Below are 24,292 nucleotides of genomic sequence, written 5' to 3'. Positions count from 1 at the left end.
GGGGATGTTGAACCTAGAGAAGAAAAGACTTAGATGGGGACGTGATAGTTGTCTTCAAATATTTGTAGGTCTGCTATACGGAAAAGGATTTAGACTTGTTCTACTTGGTGCCAGAACTGTGACCAAACGGGATACATGTATGTGTATATATATATATATATATATGTGTGTGTGTGTGTGTGTGTGTGTGTGTATGTATACATATATGTGCATGTGTATAACAAAGTAGATATACCATACATAGTATATATGTATTATATGAATATATACACATTCTTTCCAATTAGACTACAAGCTTCTTGACTGATGTAGAGTTTAGTGAGTAGAACCAGGAGAACAACTGTGAAAGACTTCAGAACTCTTATCAATGCAATGACCAACTACAATTCCAGAGCACCCATGACATCTATGCTACCTGCCCTGACATAAAGGTGAAGTCTCAAGATGCAGAATGGGACACACATTTTAGGAAATAAGCCAACGTGGGAATTTGCTGTTTGACTATGCATATGTTACTAGGGTTATTCTTCACTTTCTTTTTTCAATAGGGAGGTCGGGGAAACTGGTAGAAAAAAATAATAATTAAAAAAAACACTCCTATTTTTTGGGAAAAATAGAACGTAAACTTCTGAAAGGAAAGGACAGGGATTGTTTTCTCATTTTCTTGTATCCCCAGTGCTTATCGAACGTTTCCTTGTTTAAGGACATAGGATGTCAGACGTGGGGAGGTCATTAGAACACAGAACGTCAGAGCTAAAAGAGGCCTGAGGAGACGGAACGCTGGAGCTTTTGGAGATACAGTAACAGCAACAAGAGCTAACATCTATGTAGCGCCTACTGTGTACCAGGCACTGAGCTCACGGTCCAAACCCTGCTATTTTTACAGAAAAGTGACTGCCTCTCTCCACTTCCCTTTTAAGGGGTCAAACATCCCTAACCCAGGATGGGCCACTCATCTTTGCAGGGTCAGGCCGCCTAGGGCTTAACAACTGCGGAAAAAGGATAGCAGGAAGCACCCCCTCCGGTCCCGGTCCCTCGGAGCCTCAAACTGGAGCTAACTAGGGAGCAACGTTCGCTTACAAAGCCCGTAGCTCAACGACTCCGCATGCGCGTTCTAGGAAACGCGAAAGGCAGGGCCAGGAGGAGGTGTTTCTTTCAGCTTTCTCCGCCTTCTTTATTCCTACGGCCACGGCTTTCCGCTTCCGCTCGCCGGCTCGCCGAGGCCGGAAGTGCGTCATAGGAGCGCGCCCGCGTCGCAGCTCGTGGGCTCCGGTGAGAAGTTTCACACTTGCATGCCGGAGGCGTCAGCGAATAAGAGCGACCATGCAGGTCTCTAACCTCAATGAAGTGAAGATTTACAGCCTGAGCTGCGGCAAATCCCTCCCTGAGGTGAGTTTCGTGCCTTCCTCCCCGGTTCTCCGGCACTCCCTGGGTACCCTGGGCCCCTTACTCACGCCATCTTTCCCAGCACTCGCATCTCATGCTTCTCTTCCCGGGAACAGTCAGGCTCCTGCGGGCTCCATAGACCCAGCATCTTTGGGGCATCGTCGGAGAGAAGAGGCCCTTTCGTACGTAGGCCAGAGAGCTCGTATGTACTTCCTGCCGGGATCAGAGTGCTGGGAAGGGACTTAGAAATAGATGATTTCATCTGGTTCACGCATACACGAAACTGAGGCTCAGAGAAGTTAAGTGACTGGTCTAAGGTTTGCACAGCTAATGCTAAACGGGGAGTAGGATGTTTATCCTGTGGAGAAGAGAAGAGGAGATAGGAAATAAATATAAAATAATTAGAGCTTTCTACAGGTGGAATGGGTTGCCTCTGGAGGTAGAGGGTGTCCTTTCATTGGAAGTTGCCAAATAACCACCAGTGAGTGGGGGATGTTTTAGAGGAGACTCCTGCTTAGGTATGGATTTGACTGGATGGCTTCTGGGATTCCTTCTAACTCTTGGATTCTTTGATTTTGAATCATGACTTTTGAAGGCCTTTCTGGTTTTTGAAGGTTTATTAGAAAGGATAAGTGTATGAATTAATGTTCAATTGAAGCTCTTTCCCTCTGAGCAGTAATAGGTCTTAAAAAGATAGATCTGAGAATGTTTACAATTTTGCCTGACCTCAATAATATTCATTTATTCATTGATGAGTGGATTTGAAGGTGAAAGAGGCCATGTAAGTCATCTAGTTAAAAGAGGTCTAAATTGCCTTTCAGATCCTTTTCACTTACAAAACTACCCGATTCTGGGTAATTCTGGTTACTGTTTGTTACCTGTGTCAGTTATTATTTACTGTTGTGCCCACTTTGCTTTAAAGGTTGAGGAGATTATTCTAGCCCAGATTTAGGTTGCCCAATTCAGTCTTTTAGTCACTGATAATATCGTTATAAGTTGAATTTGATAGTGTTTTGGTTTATTATTTCTTCTGCTTATGTTGTCATTCCTTTTCATTTCATCATGTGTTAGTCAATTGGGAATCCTGCTGTTCTCTGTATCTGACACAATGTGAGTGATGCTCTGAGTTTTATTACTAGTCCCATGCCTGCAAAATTCTAGTCATTCAGGTGTTTTTCAGTAGTGTCTTCGGTATACTCACTAACTCCAGAGGATACCTGTTCTCTTGGGTAAATTACCTTAATTTGTGTCAGTCATTTAAACATTGTAACTTTGTAGTGCAACATCTCTATTTTTATAGCAGGAATAAGCCATTTATAGTTCTTTGAAATAGCTGTATTCTCTTCCTTATCCATATTAACTATCATTGGCCAGTACAGTGCCCAGCTATTACAATTTAGTGATGGCTTTGAATTCTGTGTCATCAGTGAACCTTTTTGACTTCATATTCAGTTCTGTCATTCTGTTGTACTGAATCTATCCTTACACATTCACACGAGCACATACACACACACACACACACACACACATGTGCACCATATTTCAAGAGTATAGTCATTTTGTACAGAAACTCCTGAATGAGTTGCCATTGGAGAAGCTTATAGTTTGTTAATTTAAGAAGATATTTTGAGAAATGAGAAATATAGTATAGAAACCTTAGCTTTTATCTGGTTTGCATTTTGAAGTTTTGCTGCCTCAGGTAAGTCATAGAAATTGAATGAGGAGATTAACATAACTTTTAGATTGGAAAACTGACAGTGTGGTAACAAGAAAGTTCCAGATTAAATCCCAAACTTCAAAAGTAGTGAGTGGTACCATTCAGTTATTGGGAATAGCAACAAACATGTTTACTTTATTGAAATTTACTAGTGAATTATTTAGAAATGAAGTTGTTAAGCAGGGCACTAAGAACAAGGTCCATAAACTGTTGTTATTAAAAGAGAACTCAGTATTGTTTTGTTTCTTCTCTTGAACTTATTCAGAGTATCATCAAATTGACCACTCTGCTCCCTTGTTGGTTCATGTCACATAGAATAGAGCTACTGTGTTTGCTTCACATAGCAAGAGGCAATTTGACATAAAACTTTTTTAGGTAACAGACTGATTTTTATTGTCCTGTTCACTTATGAATTTACTAAAATTCTGAATTATTTTGTTTGTTTTATCTCATAATAAAGGTAACATGATACCATGAAAAGAGTCTGAGCACCTTTGTTCAAATCCTTCCTCTAATGCTTACTAGCTTGTGTGACCTTAAACAAGTCATGTAACCTTCTTGGGGCTCAGTTTCTTCAACTGTAAAACGGGATAGGATAGTACTTTCAGGTTCCTTCCAGATTTAAATCTGTGATCCTAATAGTAGTATTTTTTCAGTTCCTGACAAAAATAATGATTTTGTCATAGGTACTCCTTCCACCAAAGCTGATAATAATATTTCTACATCTTAGATGATTTCATGAATTGTTTTGGACTAATAATTCATTACCTTGTGGCCAACTTTCTGATGATGTATTTCTTTGGAATTTACTTAGATTGACACTGTATTGAAAACCTTTTCAGCTTGGTAGGACCTATCAGAGCTTCTGTTTTGATCATTGACACCATCCTATCAAGAGTTTAGTGGAACTTAATCACTTTGGTTATAATTTTAAAAAATTTCTTCCAAAAATGAGGTTCTGTTTTATGTAAAGTTTAAAATGTACTGTTTTTAAAAATTACTCTCATTTTTGTATAACATAATACTTATGAGAAGATCAATTTTCTTTCAGTGGCTTTCTGACAGAAAGAAGAGAGCACTGCAAAAGAAAGATGTTGGTGAGTTTAATTTTTTTATGTCTCCAAGCCAGTATAATTCTGTATTTAAATTTTATTTGCTACTCGCAAGTTATAGAACCAAGAAGAAGCATTTCTTTTTAACCAAACCCATATTTAATGCATAAATTAATAAGTCTGAATCACAAATCCTTCTAGAAGCTTATTCAATTTTGGGTAAATGTATAAAAAAAGATAAAAATGTCAAAGGTATGTGAACTCCTATGGGATAATGGTGAATAATTTTCCTTAGATTTTAAAAAAAATTTTTTTTTATTTTTAACATATGTTTTTAAAACTTTGGGTTACAAATTTTCTTCCTTCCTCCCTCCCCTCCCACCCTCATTGAAAAGGCAAGCATCTCGATACAGATTGTAGATGAGTAGTCATGCAAAACACTTCCATAGTAGTCCTGTTGTGAAAAAACTTAAGGATATTTCCCTTCATCCTATCCTACCCCCCATTTATTCTATTCTCTCTTTTGACCCTGTCTGTCCTCAGAAGTGCTTGTTTTTGATTATCCCCTTCCTCAATCTGCCCTCCCCTCTATCAACCCCCTGCTCTCTTGTCCCCTTCCCCCCTTATTTTCCTGTACAGTAAGATAGATTTCCATATCCCATTGTGTATGTTATTCCCTCCTTAAGCCAAATCCTATGAGAATAAGATTCATTCATTCCCTCTCACCTTCCCCCATTTCCCCTCCACTGTAAAAGCCTTTTCTTGTCTGTTTCATGTGAGATATTTTACTTCATTCTACTTCTCCCTTTCTCCTTCTCTCAGTATAATCTTCTCCCACCCCTTAATTTTATTTTCCAGATATCACCCCTTCATCTTCAACTCACCCTGTGTCCTCTATCTATCTATCTATCTATCTATACAAACATAATTTTTTCCCTTCCACTCCCCTAATACTGACAAAGGACTCATGAGTTACAAATATCATCTCTCCCTGCAGGAATGTAAACAGTTCAACCTTAATAAGTCTCTTATGATTTCTCTTTCCTGTTTACCTCTTCCATGTTTCACTTGAGTCTGGTATTTGAAGGTCAAATTTTCTATTCAGCTCTGGTCTTTTCCATAGGAATGCTTGAAAGGCCTCTATTTCATTGAATGACTGTTTTTTACCCTGAAGGATTATACTCAGTTTTGCTGGGTAGGTGATTCTAGGTTGTAGTCCTAATTCCTTTGCCCTCCAGAATATCATACTCCATGCCCTCCGGACCCTTAATATAGAAGCTGCTAAATCTTGTGTTATCCTGGTTGTGTTTCCACAATATTTGAATTGTTTCCTTCTGGCTGCTTGCAATATCTTCTCCTTGACCTGGGAATTCTGGAATTTGGCTACAACATTCCTAGGAGTTTTCCTTTGGGGATCTCTTTCAGGTGGTGATCGGTGGATTCTTTCAATTTCTATTTTGCCCACTGGTTCTAAAATATCAGGGCAGTTTTCCTTGATAATTTCTTGAAAGATGATGTCTAGGCTCTTTTTTTAATCATGGCTTTCAGATAGTCCAATAATTTTTAAGTTATCTCTCCTGGATCTATTTTCCAGGTCAGTTGTTTTTCCGGTGAGATATTTTACATACTCTTCTATTTTTTCATTCATTTTGATTAGTGTTACAGTGCCTTGATTTCTCATATTGCACCTATCTTCCAATTTCTCCATTCTAATTTTTAAGGAAGTATTTTCTTCAGTAAGCTTTTGGACTTCCTTTTCCATTTGGCTAATTTTGCTTTTAAGGGCGTGCTTCTCCTCATTGGCTTTTTGGACCTCTTTTGCCATTTGGGTTAGGCTATTTTTTAAGATGTTATTTTCTTCAGTATTTTTTTGGGTCTCCTTTAGCATCACTCTCAGTTTTTCCTCTTCTTCTCTTACTTGCTTCTCAAAATCCTTTTTGAGCTCCTCCATGGCCTGGGACCAGTTCATATTTTTCTTGGAGGCTTTGGATGTAGGAACTTTGGTTTCATTGTCTTCTTCTGGTTGTATGTTTTGATCTTCTTTGTCACCAAAGTAAGATAATACAGTCTGACTCTTTTTGCGCTGCTTACTCACGATCCCAGCCAATTACTGGAGTTATAAACTCTTTGTTAAGGTAGGAGTCTGTTTCCAGTGTGGAGAATGTACTGTCCCAAGCTTCAGGGGTTTTGTGCAGCTGTGTTCAGAGATACTCCTAGGGACCTGCAAATTTTCAGTTCTTCCAAGGTGCTATGATCAAGGGCTAGGTGTTTATTCCTTTCCTGGCCGGTGCTGTGGTCTATGAGCACTCTTTTCTGTCTTGGAACTGTGAAGAGGGTTTCCTCTCCACAGCCACTACAAGCTCCACCACGTCAGTTCTCCTCCTTGCCCAAGGACCGCCACCCAGAACTGTGACCCAGATCCAAGCCCGGGCAAAGCAAGAGAATCCTGCAGCAGCAGAGAGATCTCTGCAATCCCCCTCTGATCAGCCACTTGATTCCCCCTAAGTCTGTGGGCTGGAAGCTCAGGAGGTAGCCGCTGCCCTCGCTGAGCTTGGGGACTGGAGGTGAGACCACCGGCTTCTCTCTCTCCTTGCTGACACAGACTTTTCCCACTGACCTTCCAAATTGTCTTTGGCATTCCTGGGATGAGAAGTCTGGAAACCGCCACAGCTGCATGCTATTCAGTCCTCTGAGGCCTGCTCTAGGCTCTCTGCGAACTGTGCTCCTCTCCCCGCCCAATGTGATATACCTTTCCGATCAACCATCCAGGCTGTCTTGGGCTGGAAATTTGTTTCGCTCTGTCTTTTTGTGGGTTCTGCTGTTTTTGAATTTGTGTAGAGACATTTTTTTATAGATATTTGGAGGGGTTTGGGGGAGAGCTCAAGCAAGTCACTGCTTTTACTCTGCCATCTTGGCCTTCCTTAGATTTTTTGCATTATTATTCTTTGCCACATGTCAGAGATTTCCTTTAAATTGATTGTTTTACTTTTTTTGGCCCCTTTTTGGGGAGGGTGTGGTTGAAAATTTTTTTTTATGTTTATGTTGAGTACTTTATTTCAAAGATAATCAGAATTTACAAATAAATATATTTAGGAAATTAATTTGCCTAGCATTAACACCACAAAATAAATTTTCATTTAAACTGCTAGTGGACACCATTTTCTACATCTTAGATTTCAAAAAATCAGTAGTTCTTTACTTTTTTTTAGATTAATTTATTTCAACATTTACTTTTATAAGATTTTAAGTTCTAAATTTTCCCCCCTCCCCAAGATGGCATGCAATCTGATATAGGCTCTGTGTGTATAATCATATTAAACATTTCCACATTAGTCATGTTGTGAAAGAAGAATCAGAACAAAAGGGAAAAATCACAAGGAAGAAAAAACAAACAAAAAGAGAAAATGGTATGCTTTGATCTTTATTCAGATTCCATAGTTCTTTCTCTGGATGTGGGTAACATTTTCCATCATGAGTCATTTGGAGTTATCTTAGATCATTGCATTGCTGAGAAGAGCTAAGTCTATCAAAGTTAGTCATTGCACAACATGACTGTTACTTTGTACAATGTTATCCTGGTCCTGCTCACTTCACTCAGCATCAGACTATACAAGTCTCTCCAGGTTTTTCTGAAGTCTGCCTGTTCCTCATTTCTTATAGTACAGTAGTATTCCATTACATTCATATACCACAACTTGTTGAGCCATTCCCCAATTGATGACCATTCCCTCAATTTCCAATTCTTTGCCACCACAGAAAGAGCTGCTGTAAATATTTTTGTACGTGGGGGTCCTTTTCCCATTTTATGATCTCTTTGGGATACAGACCTAGAATCAGTCTGTAATTTCATTGGTATAGAGAATAACTTATAGTCTTAGAGAGTTCCCTAGAGCACTGAGAAGTTATTGACTAGCCAAGGATCACACTGCCAGTAATGTCAGAAGCATAATTTGAATGCAGGTCTTACTGGCTTTGAGGTCAGCTCTCTATTTACTACTTCACGATGTCTATCACTTAGTAACTATCAACAAAAAAAAAATTAAAAAATAGTGAATATAGATAAAACCATAAATTCAAAACTGTGATTTATTTTAAAATGTATTAACCTTAATAAAATAATATCAGATTTCTTGTTTACCTTTTTGGACCCCTATGATTACTTTTATTTTCTGTATTTTTTTTCTGTATTTTTGATTCGTTGTCATTGCTGTTATAATAATAATTATGTGGGTAGTTTCCTCTTGGTGCAGATTAAAATTCATCCTTACTTTCCCAGTCTGATGGCTGCTTCCCTACTGCCCACCCCCCATCTCTATTCTTAAAAAAACAAAAAACAAAACCCCTTACTTAATACATTCTTTCTTGCTAGCTATTGTCTTTTATCTCTCTTCCCTTTGATGGCCTAACGCCTTCACAAAACTATCTACAATCAAGATGTGCCTCCATTTCCTTTCTTCTCACTTTTTTTCTTAACTCTCTAATGGCCTTTTCTCAGTCCTCAGCCTTCTTGGCCTGTTAATGTTTGATACTGTTGATACCCTTTTTCCCCCAGCTATTCTCTTCACTCTAGGTTTTATTTTTCTTCTCTTTTGCTAGAATTTTCTTCTTTTTCTTCTGGTTCTCCTTCTACTTGACTGACCATTCTTTCTTAGTCTTCCTTACTGGATCTTAACTAGATTATGTCCACCAACTATGGATGTCTCCCAGAGCTCTGTTCTGAACCGTCTTTTCCTTTTATCCTTTTTCTCTTGGTGATCTCATCAGCTTATATGGACTCTATTATTTTCTCTATGCTGATGATTTTCTGATCTGTTTATCCAGCCCTAGTATGTCTCCTGAGTCCGGGCATCACCAAGTGCCTTTGGACATTTTAACTTGAATGTCCTGTAGACATCTAAAACTCATCATGTAAAAAACTGAACCTTCTTTCCATCCAAACTCATCATGTAAAAAACTGAACCTTCTTTCCATCCAAACTCATCATGTAAAAAACTGAACCTTCTTTCCATCCAAACTCATCATGTAAAAAACTGAACCTTCTTTCCGTCCAAACTCATCATGTAAAAAACTGAACCTTCTTTGCATCCAAACTCATCATGTAAAAAACTGAACCTTCTTTGCATCCAGACTCATCATGTAAAAAACTGAACCTTCTTTCCATCCAAACCTTCCCTTCTTCCAAACTTCCTGTTACTATTGAGGACATCACCATCCTACCAGTCACCTAAGCTCTCAGCTTAGGTGTCAACCTTGAATCCTCACACTTACTCCTCCATTTCTAATCTTTTACCAAGTTCTGTTGTTTCTCCCTGCGTGACATCTCTTGTATGTGTCTTCTTCTCTCCTCTGATACTTCCACTGGCTTGGTGCAGGCCCTCGTCAACTTACACCTGCTTGGACTATTGGAATTGACTTCTAGTTGGTCTCCCTACCTCGGGTCCCCACTTCAGTTCATTTTCCACTCGGCTACCAAACTGATGGTACCTAACTTTAGTGGTTCCTTTTTACCTCTAAGATAATATCTGAAATCCAGTTTAACTCTTAAAACCCTCTATAACCTGGCTTTTTCCTACCTTTCTGTTTTTTCTCGCACTTTAATCGCTTTCACATGTTTTACCATAGAGTGACACTGGCCTCCTTGCTATTCCTTGCACAAGATACTCTGTCCCTGACTCCCTGTATTTTCATTGACTGTCCCCCATGAGTAGAATGCTTTCTCTGCCTCCTGGTTTCCTTTATTTCTCAACTAAAATTCTGCCATCTACAAGAATCCTTTTTTGGGCTTCCTTAATGTTAGTGTCTTCCCTATGAAATGACTTCCAAGGACCACGTATAGATCTTATTTGACTATTACTCTTTGCACATTGTGCCCCTCATTAGACTGTGAGCTTCTTGAGAGCAGGTACTTATTTCTGCATTTCTTTTTGTATTTCCAGTGCTTAGCGTAGTGCCTGGCAGCTGATAAAGGTTTAATAAATGCTTGTTGACTAACTGACCTTAGTTGTGACATCTTAATATCTTTCCCATTGTCCCACAGGTAATAATCTTTCTGATTTTGTCCCATACTATAACATCCTGAACACACCAGTAGCAACACAAATTGGAGGGTGGGGAACTAGTACAGATAAATGTAGGTATCAGTGCTTCAGTGTCTCAGATGGGGCTACTTTTCTTCCTTTCCCTAAATATTTTATCCTGGGGTAATCTGAGTTAAATTAGTTGTACTGGCATGCCCAAAGGGTAATGATAAGTATTTTCTTACATGAGTTGAAAGTTCTATAGAAATAAACAAATATTTTTCTATTTGGTTTTTTACACCTAAAATAAAGAAGACCCAAGGGTCATGTAAAACAAGATTTTGGTAAAATTCTAATAAGTTTGTATTCCTTTTAATCTAGTGGTAATAGGTTAACATTAATTGTACTTTTCTCTTTCTCTCCATTCTTTAATACTATAGATGTTTTCTTGGTAGAGATATTTTTTAGAGTTAATGTTTGTTACCTCTGAGATGGGAAACTAAAAAGTGCAAGTATACAAATACAGGGTTTAAAAAAGAAACCCAATAATCATCCTTATTTAATGGAGGAGGCAATTTGGGATTACTTACTGATGGCCTAGAATGATTTGGCAATTGGTAACTTTTGAATAGAACAAGTAAGTATCTGGTGAATTTCATGCATATGTTCATTAAATTTTTTTTCCTTGTTCTGTCTCTCTGTAGATATTCGGAGGAGAATCGAACTTATCCAGGATTTTGAAATGCCCACGGTTAGCACCACTATTAAAGTGTCAAAAGATGGACAGTATATTTTAGCAACTGGTAAGTGTTAATATTTTATCCATTTATAGAAAATGTGGTAATGAAAATAGTCACTTTTAGGTATACTGTATTGATGCATAGTCATTTTGAAAGTTATTGTTGTAGCTTACAATTTTAAGCACATTTCAGCAGATTATAAAGAAAATTGCCAATAATTGTAGTTGTCCAAAAACAGCATGGGTGACCTCTAGAGGTAGTGAGTTCTCTGTCACTGAATATCTTTAATTAGGGGCTGTGTCACTTGTTCAGGACATTATAGAAGTACTATGTTTCAGACTGTGGTTAGACCAGAATATTTGAGGTCTCTTCTAACTTTTAAGACTGAATCTCTTATCAGATGTTTTACTTTTATCATCTCATTGACATTTCATATTAGGACTATCCCTCATAATATAATAACTCAATACAATAAACATGGCATCTGCTAAAATTTATAGACATGGCATTATTTCCTTGGTGTTTTTTTGTGTGTTCTCCCCCCCCCCCGATTAGTGACATGCCCATGAACTTGGGATGTTATACATCATATATTTATATTAAATGCAGACATTCATTGGTCCTGAGACTGTCCATTCACATTCTTTATCCCAGCCATATTTAATATATTTCATAGGGAGACACTCTCTCTCTCTCTCTCTCTCTCTCTCTCTCTCTCTCACTCTCACTCACTCTCTCTCACTCACACACACACACACACACACACACTCACATTCACATATTCCCTTCACCAAATTTCCTCCTCTGATGCCTTATTGTAAAGATGACTGTTGTTTTTGAAGGATGGATTGCAAGTTTTCCCATGTTCTGTTGAACTAAAAAAGTTCCATATGGGGCTAAGGACAGTTTACTTTCTAACTCTGGCCGAGTTAAGTGAGGAGAGTTGGTAATCAAGAGGTTGGTCACCGGTTGTTAATTTTTTTTTTTTTTGCTCATAGCGTCTCGTGGGGTCATTTACTAAGGAAAAGGAAGGGTTGAGATCATTTGAATTATTAGAGTATTTGAAGTACAACAATCACAGCATTGATGCTCTTTTCTTTCTGATTGTTAGCATTGTTATTATAACTTTCCTTTTCTGCTCTTTACTTTCCTAATAAAAAATTTTCAAGTCATGTGAAAATCTAAGAAATAATGATATGCTAAACATACCATCTTTGTAGTGGCCAAAAGTTTGTGATGTACTGAGTGGGAATGGCAAATTGAGGAATAGATTAAATGTATGTTAAATTGGGGTGGAGCCAAGATGGCAGAGTAAAAGCAGGGACTTACATGAGCTGTCCCCCAAACCTCTCCAAATACCTGTAAAAAATGAATCTAAACAAATTCTAGAGTAGCAGAACCCACAAAAAAGACAGTGAAACAAATTTCCAGCCCAAGACAACCTGGATGGTCAATGAGAAAGGTCTGTTGCTCTAGTCTCGGAGAGGAGCACAGTTCAGCAGGGGCCATGCTGGCAAAGATGGGGCCCCAGCAAACCCAGAGCAGGCCTCAGGACTGAATCACAGGCAGTTGTGATGATTTCTAGACTTCTCAACCCACAAATGCTAAAGACAACATAGAAGGTCAGTGGAAAAGGTTTGTTGGACCTGGGAGAGAGAGGAGCTCGGTCCAGCCGTTTCCCTAGCGTAGCCCTGGAATGGCAGCCACAGTGGCAGTAGCTGCTTCCAGAGCTCTTATGCCACAGATAGTAAGGGGATTGAACAATTGACCAGAAGAAGATTACAGAGATCTCTTTGCTGTCTGAGGCAGGATTCTTTTGCTTTGCTCATACTTAGATCTGGGTGGCAGTCCTGGGGTGAGGAGGAGCATTGGCATAGCAGAACTTATGCCAGCAGTGGAAAAGGAGCCCTCCTCACAGTTCCAGGGCAGATAAGAGTGCTTGTGGTCACTCACAGACCAGAGCACAGGCCAGGAGAGGAGTAAATACCTCTCCTTAGATCATATTACCCTTGGAAGAACTGAAAACTTACAGGTGCCTAGAAGTAGCTCTGAAAACAGCTGCACAAAACCCTTGAAGCTTGGGACAGTACACCCTCCACACTGGAAGCAGAGCTTACCTTAACAAAGAATTAAAAAGTCAAGTAATTGTCTGGGAAGATGAGCAAACAGAGGAAAAAATAACTCTGACTATAGAATCTTACTTTGGTGACAAGGAAGATCAGAACATACAATCAGAAGACAACAAAGTCAAAGCTCCCATATCCAAAACCTCCAAGCAAAACATGAATTGGTCTCAGGCCTTGGAAGAGCTCAAAAAGGATTTTGAAAATCAAGTAAGAGAAGTAGAGGAAAAATTGGGAAGAGAAATGAGAGTGATACAAGAAAATTGTGAAAAATTTTAGCTTGCTGAAGGAGACCCAAGAAAAATTACTGAAGAAAATAACACCTTAAACAATAGACTAACTCATATGGCAAAAGAGGTCCAAAAAGCCAAAGAGGAGAAGAATGCATTAAAAAGCAGAATTGGCTAAATGGAAAAGGAGGTCCAAAAGCTCACTAAGGAATATAATTCCTCAAAAATTAGAATGGAGCAAATGGAAGCTAATGACTTTATGAGAAATCAAGAAATTATAAAACAAAACCAAAAGAATGAAAAAATAGAAGACAATGTGAAATATCTCATTGGAAAAACAACTGACCTGGAAAATAGATCCAGGAGAGATCATTTTAAAATTATTGGACTACCTGAAAGCCATGATGAAAAAAAGAGCCTAGACATCATCTTTCAAAAAATTATCAAGGAAAACTGCCCTAAATTCTAGAACCAGAGGGTAAAATAGAAATTGAAAGAATCCACCAATCACCTCCTGAAAGAGATCCCAAAAGGAAAACTTCCCGGAATGTTATAGCCAGATTCCAAAGTTCCCAAGTCAAGGAGAAAATATTGCAAGCATCCAGAAGGAAACAATTCAAGTATTGTGGAAACACAGTCAGGATAACACAAGATTTAGCAGCTTCTATGTTAAGGAATTGGAGGGCTTTTAATGTGATATTCCGGAGGTCAAAGGAGCTAGGATTAAAACCAAGAATCATCTACCCAGCAAAACCGAGTATAAATGGACATTCAATGATGTAGAGGAATTTAATGCATTCTTGAGAAGCCAGAGCTAAATAGGAAAATTGACTTTCAAATACAAGACTCAAGAGAAGCATGAAAAGGTAAACAGGAAAGAGAAATCATAAGGGACTTATTAAAGTTGAACTGTTTATATTCCTCCATGGAAAGATAATATTTGTAAATCATGAGACCTTTCTCATTATTAGGGTAATTGGAGGGAATATATAAAGACAGAGGGCACAGGGTGAATTGAATATGAAGAGATGATTTCTAAAAAATAAAATTAAAAGGTGAGAGAAAGAAATGTTCTGGGAGAAGGAGAAAGGGAGAGGTAGAATGGGGTAAATTATCTCACATAAAAGAGGCAAGAAAAAGCTTTTACAGTGGAGGTGAAGAGGGAAGAGATGAGAGGGAATGAGTGAACTTTATTATTATCAGATTTGACTTAAGGAGGGAATAACATATGCACTCAATTGGGTATGGAAATCTATCTTACCCTACAGGAAAGTAGGAGAGAAGGGGATAAGAGAGGGAGGGGTGATAGAAGGAAGGGCAGATTGGGGAAGAGGGTAATTAGAAGCAAACAATTTTAAGAAGGGAGAGGGACAAAGGAGAAAATAGAATAAATGGGGGGTGGGATAGGATGGAGGGATTAGTTTTTCACAACATAACTCTCATGGAAGTGTTTTGCATGACTACACAACCCATATCATATTGCATGCTTTCTGAATGAGGATGGGAGGAGAGGAAGGAGAGGAGAGAATTTGGAAATCAAAATTTTAAAAAGTGAATGTTAAAAATTGTTTCCACATTACCAACTGAGAAATAAGATACATAGGCAATGAGGTATAGAAATCTGTCTTACCCTACAGGAGAATAGAAAGGAAAGGAGATAAGAGAAAGTGGGGAGGTAATAGAAGGGAGAGGAGATTGGGGGAAGGGGGTAATCAGAATGTACCCTGTCGTGGAGTGGGGAGAGGGGAGGGATAGGGAGAAAATTTGGAACTCAAAATCTTGTGGAAGTGAATGTTGAAAGCTAAAAATAAATAAATTGAAAAAAAAATAAATGTATGTTAAATTAATTTGACTTTTGTGGAATTTTGGTAGAAGCAATAGTTCAAGCAGATATCTTCCCTCTGGTCCCATTTTGTATTTGTTTAGTGAAGCAGCAGAGTCACAGAAGAACAGTCTGCACTCTGAGACTCTTCCTTTCCCCTGCTAGCAGATCTGCATGCATAGCCCTAAAGAGTAGTTCCAGTTAGTTGATCCAAGTATTTAACACAACAATGTAACTACAAGGAACTTTAAAAATCATCTGGTAGACCCAGAGGGGTTAAGTGATTCACCTGACATCATTCAATAGTTGAGCCAACACTAGAACTCAGGCTTCTTGGCTCGAGTCTAGTACTTTTTTATAGCAGGACATCACTGACATAGGCTGGTCTGGTATCTCAGATTTAAGAGTGGCACAAAAATAAGACACCTATAGAACATCTTACAGCTAACAAAAGGAGGTTTACTTAGCTGTAGCTGGGCAAAACCATTTAGAGCAGGGCTAAGATATTCAATGAAGATGCAGCATCAATTCAACCAAGGTTAGCTTCCCTCTGCCAGTATTGATCATGCTGTTGGTATGCCAGTCAGGAGTCTGAGGGATGAGCCAGGAGACTACTTGTGCTCTAGCTTTTGTATTAAGGGCAGCAGAGGTGTACCAGTGGCAGAAGCATTTAGTTCCCTGGTCTGACTGAATCTTGAGGATGGTTTCAAAACCTTTTAACAACTAGCTTAGCCTCAGCAGGGCAGACCTTTATATTGCTTTCACCACAACTATCTTCATTAATACACTTTGACACAAACTTTTTTTTTCGACCCAAGCTTTAATATATTTTTTGCAGACACAAGTAATGATGATATTCTGTTGTTTCTTTAAGCTTTTTACCACTATTATTAACATTTATAACCTAATGGAAGCTAGTGAGAAAACAAGTTTGGTATATAGAATTTAGTTTACAACAACTTTTTAGGAATTTAGATGGCATATGTTGAAGAGAGCTCATGTTATAAAGGGAAGAATTTATCACAGTATTCCAGTGGATCTGTGATCTCATAGATGTGGATATTTCCTTTAACAATGCAGATCATAATTGTAGCCTAAGGAGGACCTGGATTTGAGTCGTGGGCACTCTAAGACAACAAGCATTACAATATGATAGCAAAAAGAATTATTTTATTAAATGTTGATAGGTTTATATTTCTGGAAGCAATGGGAAGCCCTGGTAAAGACCCTGAAAGATAGTGGCCTCTATAGGAACCTTCTGATATCACTAGCCTAATTAGAGTCATCCCTTTATTTAGCTTGCCTCTGGGCACGCAGTTTAGGGAGTCCTGGTAGATTCTAGCTAATTCTTACAGATAAGGGAGCTTTGCTGGGGTTTGGATCCTAGTTAATACCTGGCTGAATAGGTTTTGATGGTTCTGTTGGCTGGGTTCAGATGGGGGTTACCAATGTAGCTAAAGCTGAGATTCTTTTGATCACTCATTCTTTCCCTGTGAAGTGTCCTGCAAATTCCCTCCATGCCTCCTTATCTGGTTTGACCCCTGTCAATAAGTATTTCAGGGGAAGCGGGGGTGGGAGGGGCTTTATCCCATATGCTAGAGACTTTCTTGATATTCTCTTAACATTTCAGGAATGTGTCAGTAGAGCATGTTGTTGCTCAGTTGTTTCCATCGTGTCCAACTCTTCATGACCCCATTTAAGGTTTTCTTTGCAAAGATGCTGGAGTGATTTGCCATTTCCTTCTCCAGCTCATTTTATAGATGAGGAAACTGAAGCATACAAGGTTAAGTGACTTACCCAGGGTCACACAGCTAGGAATATCTGAGGCTACATTTGAACTCAAGTCTTACTGTGTCACTTAGCTGCCTCTTAGTGAAGCATACCAACTGTCTTTCAGTTTACATTTCACTGTGTCCACATGACATGACAGGTTCATCTTTTTTTTTTAATTGTGCATTTTTCTTTTAATTTCATCCTCTACATTTTGCACCTCCTATGTAACAATGGCTTGTTTAGAAGGTACTTAAGCTTTTCCTGCCCATCATGCATTTCTCCAATGGCATGATGTAACATCAGTTCTTTATAGCCACCAGGAAACATGAACCTTTGTTTTAGGGAAAAGTTTGGATTAATTAAAAGAACTCTGCCATTTCACAAAGTCAATCAAGCTTGCTTTCTCCCCCTTTAATTCTGGGCCCAGCTCATTATGAATGAATGAATGAATGAATGAATGAATGAATGAAGTGTTTAAGCACTCTATGCAAGGCATTGGGGATACAATTAGAAAGGTAAGACAATCCCTGCTCTTCAAGAGCCCATGTACTGATGGGGAAATAGCACATCTGGAACTTTTTCTACTATAAGGCAGATGGAAAGCTTCTGTGAGGGTCTTAGGAAATGATAATGCCTCTTTAATGTCATTTCCATGGGTAAAATCCTATCAGTGTCTGAGGCAGACCCATTTGTCAGTGTGAAGAAGTTTCTTTTCAGGGTCTTAAGTAGCAGTGGTTTTAGCACCTGCTGGAGTAGCTCCCAGGTTTCATCTCCATAGGGGCTGCTTCCTCTGATGTTGGCTATGGACACTGGGCCAGAAGCGCTATTTGTTTGTGGTGTGTATTCACGATACACTGGTGGACAGGCTCTGTAACTGGATCTCCCTTGATGATGGTGAGCATCTTGATAAATGTCAGCTCCATGAGAGTTCTGCCCATTTTGTTTCCTGCATAGTGCCTGACATGTAGTAGGCACTTAATAAATGCTTCTTGATTGATTTTGATGAGCATACATTTGCCTGTTTTATGTGTTGATATTAATAATCAGAGGATCTTTGAACTGGATTATCTCATACCTTTCAAGGAATCTTGTATGACGTATACATGCAATTTCCCTTGTTGGAAGGAAGAGACACACCAAAATAGTATTGTGCTTCACAAAATCAAATGTGGAGACTATTTTTTCCCTGTGTCTCCCTAGTGCTTAGCACAGTGCCTGCCTGGCACCTAATAATCGCATGACAAATGATTTTTTTTATAGTCATCAAACAGTAAGCACAGTGGGATCTTATAGTCCGTATATTAATAGTCAGTTTTGTATGGTAATGTTTGCTATAGAATGATTTTTTTTATGCTTTAAAATCTTTAAAACCCTTTAGTAAATGGTATTTTATTCCTTCCTCACAACAAGCTTATGAGGTAGGTATTATTATCTCCATTTTATAGAGAAGGGAATGAAGGTTCAGAGCTCTCAAATGACCTGCCCTTGATTGTGTAGCTATTAAGTGACAAAAGGTGGCTTTGACTCTAAGCCACCCTGACTACAAGTCCAGCGCTCTAACCACTACATAATAACTAGAAGAAAAATTATTTCATTTTTAATTATGTAGAAAACCCATGAAAACATTTTTCTCTGCTTTATTTACCTGGAATGTATCTTATATACATATACAAACTTTCACTTTGACTCACGAACACCAAACACATGAATTATTACCAAAAAGAGACAAAGATCATCAGATCAGAAAGTCAGGAATCTGGGTGAAGAGATCTAGTGGTCAGTTTTTGCAAATGGTTGCCCAAATGCCTTTTCTGTGGCCATTCATTTTGAAATAGTGGAAATATCACTTTTAAAAGGGTTACCTATCATTTTCTAATACTTTCTTACAGAGTTGGTCTTGATATCTTTTTAGATTATTCTCATAAAAATTTTAAATATATAGGAAAGTAGGTATATGAGTTGATAGTTCTTGGTACTTTCTTGGTCACCCTTTTGGTTCAGAGCAATAAATTATGAGATCCTTTTTTCCTCATCTTTGATTTCATTCCCTTCTTCAGTTATCTTGAAAATCAGCCTATACACATTTGTTAGACACCATATGCCAGGTGTTTTATAGTAATGTTCAGAATCTGTTTTGAAAATATAGTAACATTTGTATCACTAGGTATTCTTTTATGGATTTATTTAGTTTTTACATGCAGTATTTAGTTCTGTAAAAAAAAAAATGCAAGAACACTCATTTTCTCATCTATTTTTCTACCCCTAAATTTCATATTGGTATTGCATAAGCTGTATGCATGTGGTCATCATTTGTACTAGGTACAGTATTACTGCTTTTTCTACCTCTCATTTGTAGGACACATAGTTTACAAAATGTTTTCACATTCTTACGTTAGCCTCACAAGAACCCTGTGAGGTAGACAGGGCAGATACTATTTTCCCCCCAGGAGAATGTAGTCCCAGGTGCTTAATAAATACTTCTTGAATATAATCTAATCCGCATTTTACAGATGAGGAAATTGAGTCTGAGAATAGTTAGCAACTTGCCCTCAGTCACATGACTGGAAAATAACTGAACTAAAGACTAACACCCAGATCTTTTAAATCCCCAGCTCTCTGTTTTTTCCCCCACTCTTTTAATCTGCTTCTTGGCAATGTCTTAATTCTAAACAAAAATAAAGATTGTTGATGTTGTGTACTCGTTGGTATGTAATTTATATTAGTGTGGCTTTTTCTTTGTAAAGTTACAATTTATAAATCTAATCTACGTGGAATTTTAGGCTTGATAATGTAGTTTCAGACAGTAGAATCTAGTACTTTGTTAATGTTTTCATACTCTTTTTTTCCCCCTTGATTTTCAAATGGAAATAAGGTGAAAGATTTAACATTAAACAGGGAGCTGACAACTCCGTAATTGTTGACACTCATGAAATATCATAGTGGTACAGATAATTTAAAACTGTGGATAAATCTCCATTAGAAAAGGTGGTAGAAATTAAACTGGTTTACGTTGTATGCCATGCATAGGGAAGGAAGTGGAACCAATCGAGTGATGGCAGCAAGAACTTTCTTGGGCGCACATGGTCCAATGATGAAAAATTCCTAAGGGCCTGAGGGATAACAGAAGAAAGCATGGAACTGTGGAGTATAAATAGTTTGCATTTTGATAACAGGAAACTGACCTGCCTTGCTACCTTGCCATTAGATGATTATATGCTAATGTCATCATGCTGTTCTTTCTTAATCATGAAATGTATGCAGTTCTGTTTTTACATTGTATTAATTTTGTGTTATAGGTACATATAAGCCACGAGTTCGATGCTATGACACATATCAGTTGTCCTTGAAATTTGAAAGGTGCTTAGATTCAGATGGTGAGTGAAGTAATGACACTAACGATTAATGTTTGTCTGCACTGCTTGCATACTTTCCTGCTTGACTGTCTTCAGTGGAAGTGAGAAACTGTAAATCTGCCTGATGATAGAGAAAGAGAGAGAAGGTATGGCTAAAGAATTGAAGCCATTTTCTAATGATTTATTTTATTCTTGTTTTCCCAAAAGGGTCGAAAATTATTGGAACTGGAGATAACAACTGACTCAATACTTTTTTAAAGTTATTATTCTTTTGGTATTCCATGATTGTGTAAAACACTATTTTTTTTAAAGTACAGAGAAATCCCCTTTTCTTTTGAGCAATTGGCTTTAAAAATTAAAAAGAACCAGAAGAATAAAGAGAAGTGAAATGATGTAAACTTGCCTGTTTAATTGATATTATAGCCCAGTGGACATTTGAGAGTGCCATTCTTTCAAATACTGTTAGATTTAGGAATCTATTTGGGTGGTGGTGGGAGTCTGTAAACCACTTGTTTTCTTTTGTATTTGGTATAATGTGTAAATGATTAAATGGAAATTGCATTCTGGTTTTATGAAAAAAGGAAGTTGGGAATCCTATAGTTACATTACTTATGAGTTAAGACAAATACTGTATTTCACTGCATAATCGTCACAGATTTTATGGCAAATTTTTTTGCCGAAAGTGGGGTGCAACCATTATGTGAAACAATTTTTTTAAAAAAAATTGTGATGGTATTACTTAAAAATCATTTATTACCAAACTTTCTTTGGCACAAGATTGGGATGCAGGAAATACTCATGAATATACATTGAAATTGGGAAAATACAGGTCTTACCATATCACTTATGACTTATTCATGGCAGCATCACCTTCCTGCCTGCTCCCTTTGTGCCTGCGACTCTTCATTGGGTTGAACAACAACAATACTGTTAGTACTGCAGCACTCTAAACAAACTATACAAGTCTTTTGGAAATATACTGACAGTGCGCGTGCTCTGAGAATTCTAGGCTTGTGGCTTGCAATGCCACTGGCAAATACATTGTTGCTCTGTTTACCTTTCAACTGGCATGAGGAATATAATTGTATCATGTGACAATTATGTGGTGAAAGGTTATAAACCAATTTTTGGACTAACAAAAAACAATACAAAACAAAACAGGGTGTGACAATTATGCAGTGGTGGTGATTATGCAGTGAAATATGGTAATCCTAACATGCAAGTGTGTATATGTGTATAAATGCAAATATATGTATTTAGATATAAAATGCAAATGTTTAAATGCAAATTTATATATACCAGTACAACATGCAACTTTATATATTACATATAATCACATTATGAATGCTAGGAATATTATGTATATACATTGTGAATGCATGTATATATGTATCTGTTAAAGCTATTATTTAAATTATTAAAGCTTAAAACTGCACTAAGTCTTCTAGGATACCGTACATGGCAACATATGTATATATATTATTTCCTTTGGGTTCACAAATGAACATTTTATGATTATATATTTTTCCTCTTGTTTTTCAGTTGTGACATTTGACATATTATCTGATGATTATTCAAAGGTATGTTTAACAACATTAACTTTTAAATGACTATGTTTGAGTAGTATGATACAGAGGAAAGAACACTAGTTTTGAGTCAAAGGATCTGGAAGCATACCCTACTTCTCTTACCACTTCTGTGATTTTAGGCAAGTCACTTAGCTTTTCTCAGCTCAGTTTCTTCTGTAAAAATAAGGTGTTAGTCCACGTTATCTCTGCGATATTCTAGCTCCTGCATTGTATAGAATTTTAAATGTAGTGTCTTATGAACAAAGGAGTCCCTTACCTTTGGGTGTTCCCATTGCTTCAGATAATGTAAAGTCATTGGAATGTATTTGGAAATATATTCCAAATATTCTTCAGTACGTCTTGAGATCTATAGTCTCATTGTAAGGGACTTCTTCAACTATATGTGACCATCTGTCCCGCATCCCTTTCACTCTATGACTGACATTTCTTATTCTCTTTCTGTATCTCTTGGGTGGTATCTTTTGTGATGTTGCCGGCACACAGGTTGTTGGTTATATGCTATTTATGTCCTATTTATATCCACCATATTTGACCTTTAAATTCCATATTTGTTATATATTATGTATCAGTTGAAGACTTTTCCCCATTCTGTTTCTTTATGGTTATATTGTTTTATGCTATGCAAATCTTTTGATTTTTATAGCACTAAAGCTATAAAAACTTATTTTAAAGCTATTTTGTTTTTAGTAATTTTGTTCACCTGTTTGACAGACACACATTTTCTTCTCTGTAATTGAAATAAATATGTTGTTCCTATTTAATTCAATTTTCAAATTATTTTAATAACTAAATAATTTTATTGGTGCCATTTGTTTTTTACATGGTAATCATTTCCTACTTAAAACAGTTAAGCAAAACTGACTGATACTGAGACTCTATCTGATTATATACAATATACTGCATTCATAGACCTCCACTTGTGTACTGAACCCAAAAAGGTATACTTCATTATCTATTTGTGGGACCATGATTGGTCATTTAACCCGAATGGAATTTTTTGTAGTATATTGTGGATAGAAGTTCATTTTGTCATTTCATTATCTGGTTTTCCTAAAAATTTTTTTACTGCATAATAATTCCCTGTGGCAACCCTAAATTTTAAACACTTATCCCTGATATACACTTGGTGCTATGTCTGCCTTCTGTTTCTTTTATCTTTTTAATTTCACCTGGTACCACATGATTTTGATAATTATTGCTCTCCAGTATATTTTGAAATATGACAGAGTAAGTCTTTCCATTATTAGTTTTTATTTTTGTCCTTCCTATTGATAATTCTCTTTGTTTTCCTCACATGAATTTTATAATTTTATTTAATTTTATAAAATAGTCCATTTATATTTTAATGGACATTGTATTAAGTTTATTAACTTATAAACTTCTCTAGGAGATTTTTTCTACAATTTTTTTACCATTGGATTTATTTAACTGAAGACTCAGTTTTTCCTTGTTTCTGTCAAAACATTTTAAAGTTCACTTTTTTAGACTTTTGTTAATATCTTGAAAATTTTAATACATTTGAAAGAAGATTTCCAACTTAAGTGCCTAAAATAAAAATAATTGCATTAAAAGGGTAAACTTTAATTACTCACTTGTGGAGAACATCTCATTTCTTACATTGAAGTCAAAGGACCTGAGAAATTCAGATGTATTAAGCACAGAGAATAGTACTGTTTGAATTACAAAAGCAGTTATATTACCTTCATTACCTCATTTTCCCTTCTCTACCTCCATGCCAACTGTGAAACAAAGGATAAAAAAAGTTTAAAAAATAAACCCACAGCTGTGTGAGGATGTTTGGATGATTATTGCAAAAAAAAAAAAAAAAAGTACACTAGTTTTGAGTGACTTTCTTTACTTGGGAAACATATGTGAATAATATGCAAAATCTTAAAGTTACTGTGTAATTTTGAAAAGTTTATATTTTAGTGACATAGATTATTAATTAGTCTGAAAATAATCTGTGCATGATTGTAGCACAAGTTTAATTTTTCCTTACATGGACTAAGTTCTATCTGTCACAGGATAGAAATCAATATCTTGCTCCATGAGAGCTATTTTTTAAATTTGTTACAAGTTGTAAACTAAGAATGTATTGTGTATATCTCTGTGTTGACCAAACTCCTAAATTTTCTTTTCATTGTTGAATGTTATTTACAGAATAATTGCATCATATTAACAATCTGAGTTTAAAAGTTTGTAAAGACTTCATAAAGACCTTGTATTTATCTTTATTGCCTTCTTGGTTTACACAGTTATATTAACTTTGATTTATTCCTTTGTAGTCATCTAATTGCCACTGGCTTACTAAAATATGTCCCTAAATCAGTTCGGAAATTGCTCATTAGAGTTAGCTTTCTGTTTTATGAAGTGACTTTGTAATCTGAATTGAGGATACTCTGGTTATGTTTTTCCACTGTGAAGTTTTGATCCAAAAAAAATGCAATGATGGAGTGGTTTTTCTTAAGCAAAGATCTGAACATCTCATTG

General features: G+C 37.0%; 1 protein-coding gene across 1 annotated transcript in view; it reads left to right on the top strand.

The window, feature by feature from the left end:
- The first annotated feature begins 1,243 nt into the window (after positions 1 to 1,243).
- Positions 1,244 to 24,292, top strand: part of NOL10 (nucleolar protein 10) — a 112,032-nt gene continuing 88,983 nt past the window's right edge. Inside the window, exons 1-5 of the mRNA XM_027850587.1 lie at positions 1,244 to 1,389; positions 4,155 to 4,200; positions 10,877 to 10,975; positions 20,157 to 20,234; positions 21,756 to 21,793. Coding sequence (XP_027706388.1) covers positions 1,324 to 1,389; positions 4,155 to 4,200; positions 10,877 to 10,975; positions 20,157 to 20,234; positions 21,756 to 21,793 — 327 coding nt within the window. The 5' untranslated portion in view covers positions 1,244 to 1,323. The remainder of the gene's footprint in view (positions 1,390 to 4,154; positions 4,201 to 10,876; positions 10,976 to 20,156; positions 20,235 to 21,755; positions 21,794 to 24,292) is intronic.

This window comes from Vombatus ursinus, unplaced genomic scaffold, assembly GCF_900497805.2.
Source record: "Vombatus ursinus unplaced genomic scaffold, bare-nosed wombat genome assembly UNPS02009062.1, whole genome shotgun sequence".
NCBI classification, from domain to species: Eukaryota; Metazoa; Chordata; class Mammalia; order Diprotodontia; family Vombatidae; genus Vombatus; species Vombatus ursinus.
Note: the sequence above shows the minus strand (reverse complement) of the source record. Positions and strands in the feature narration are given on the sequence as shown.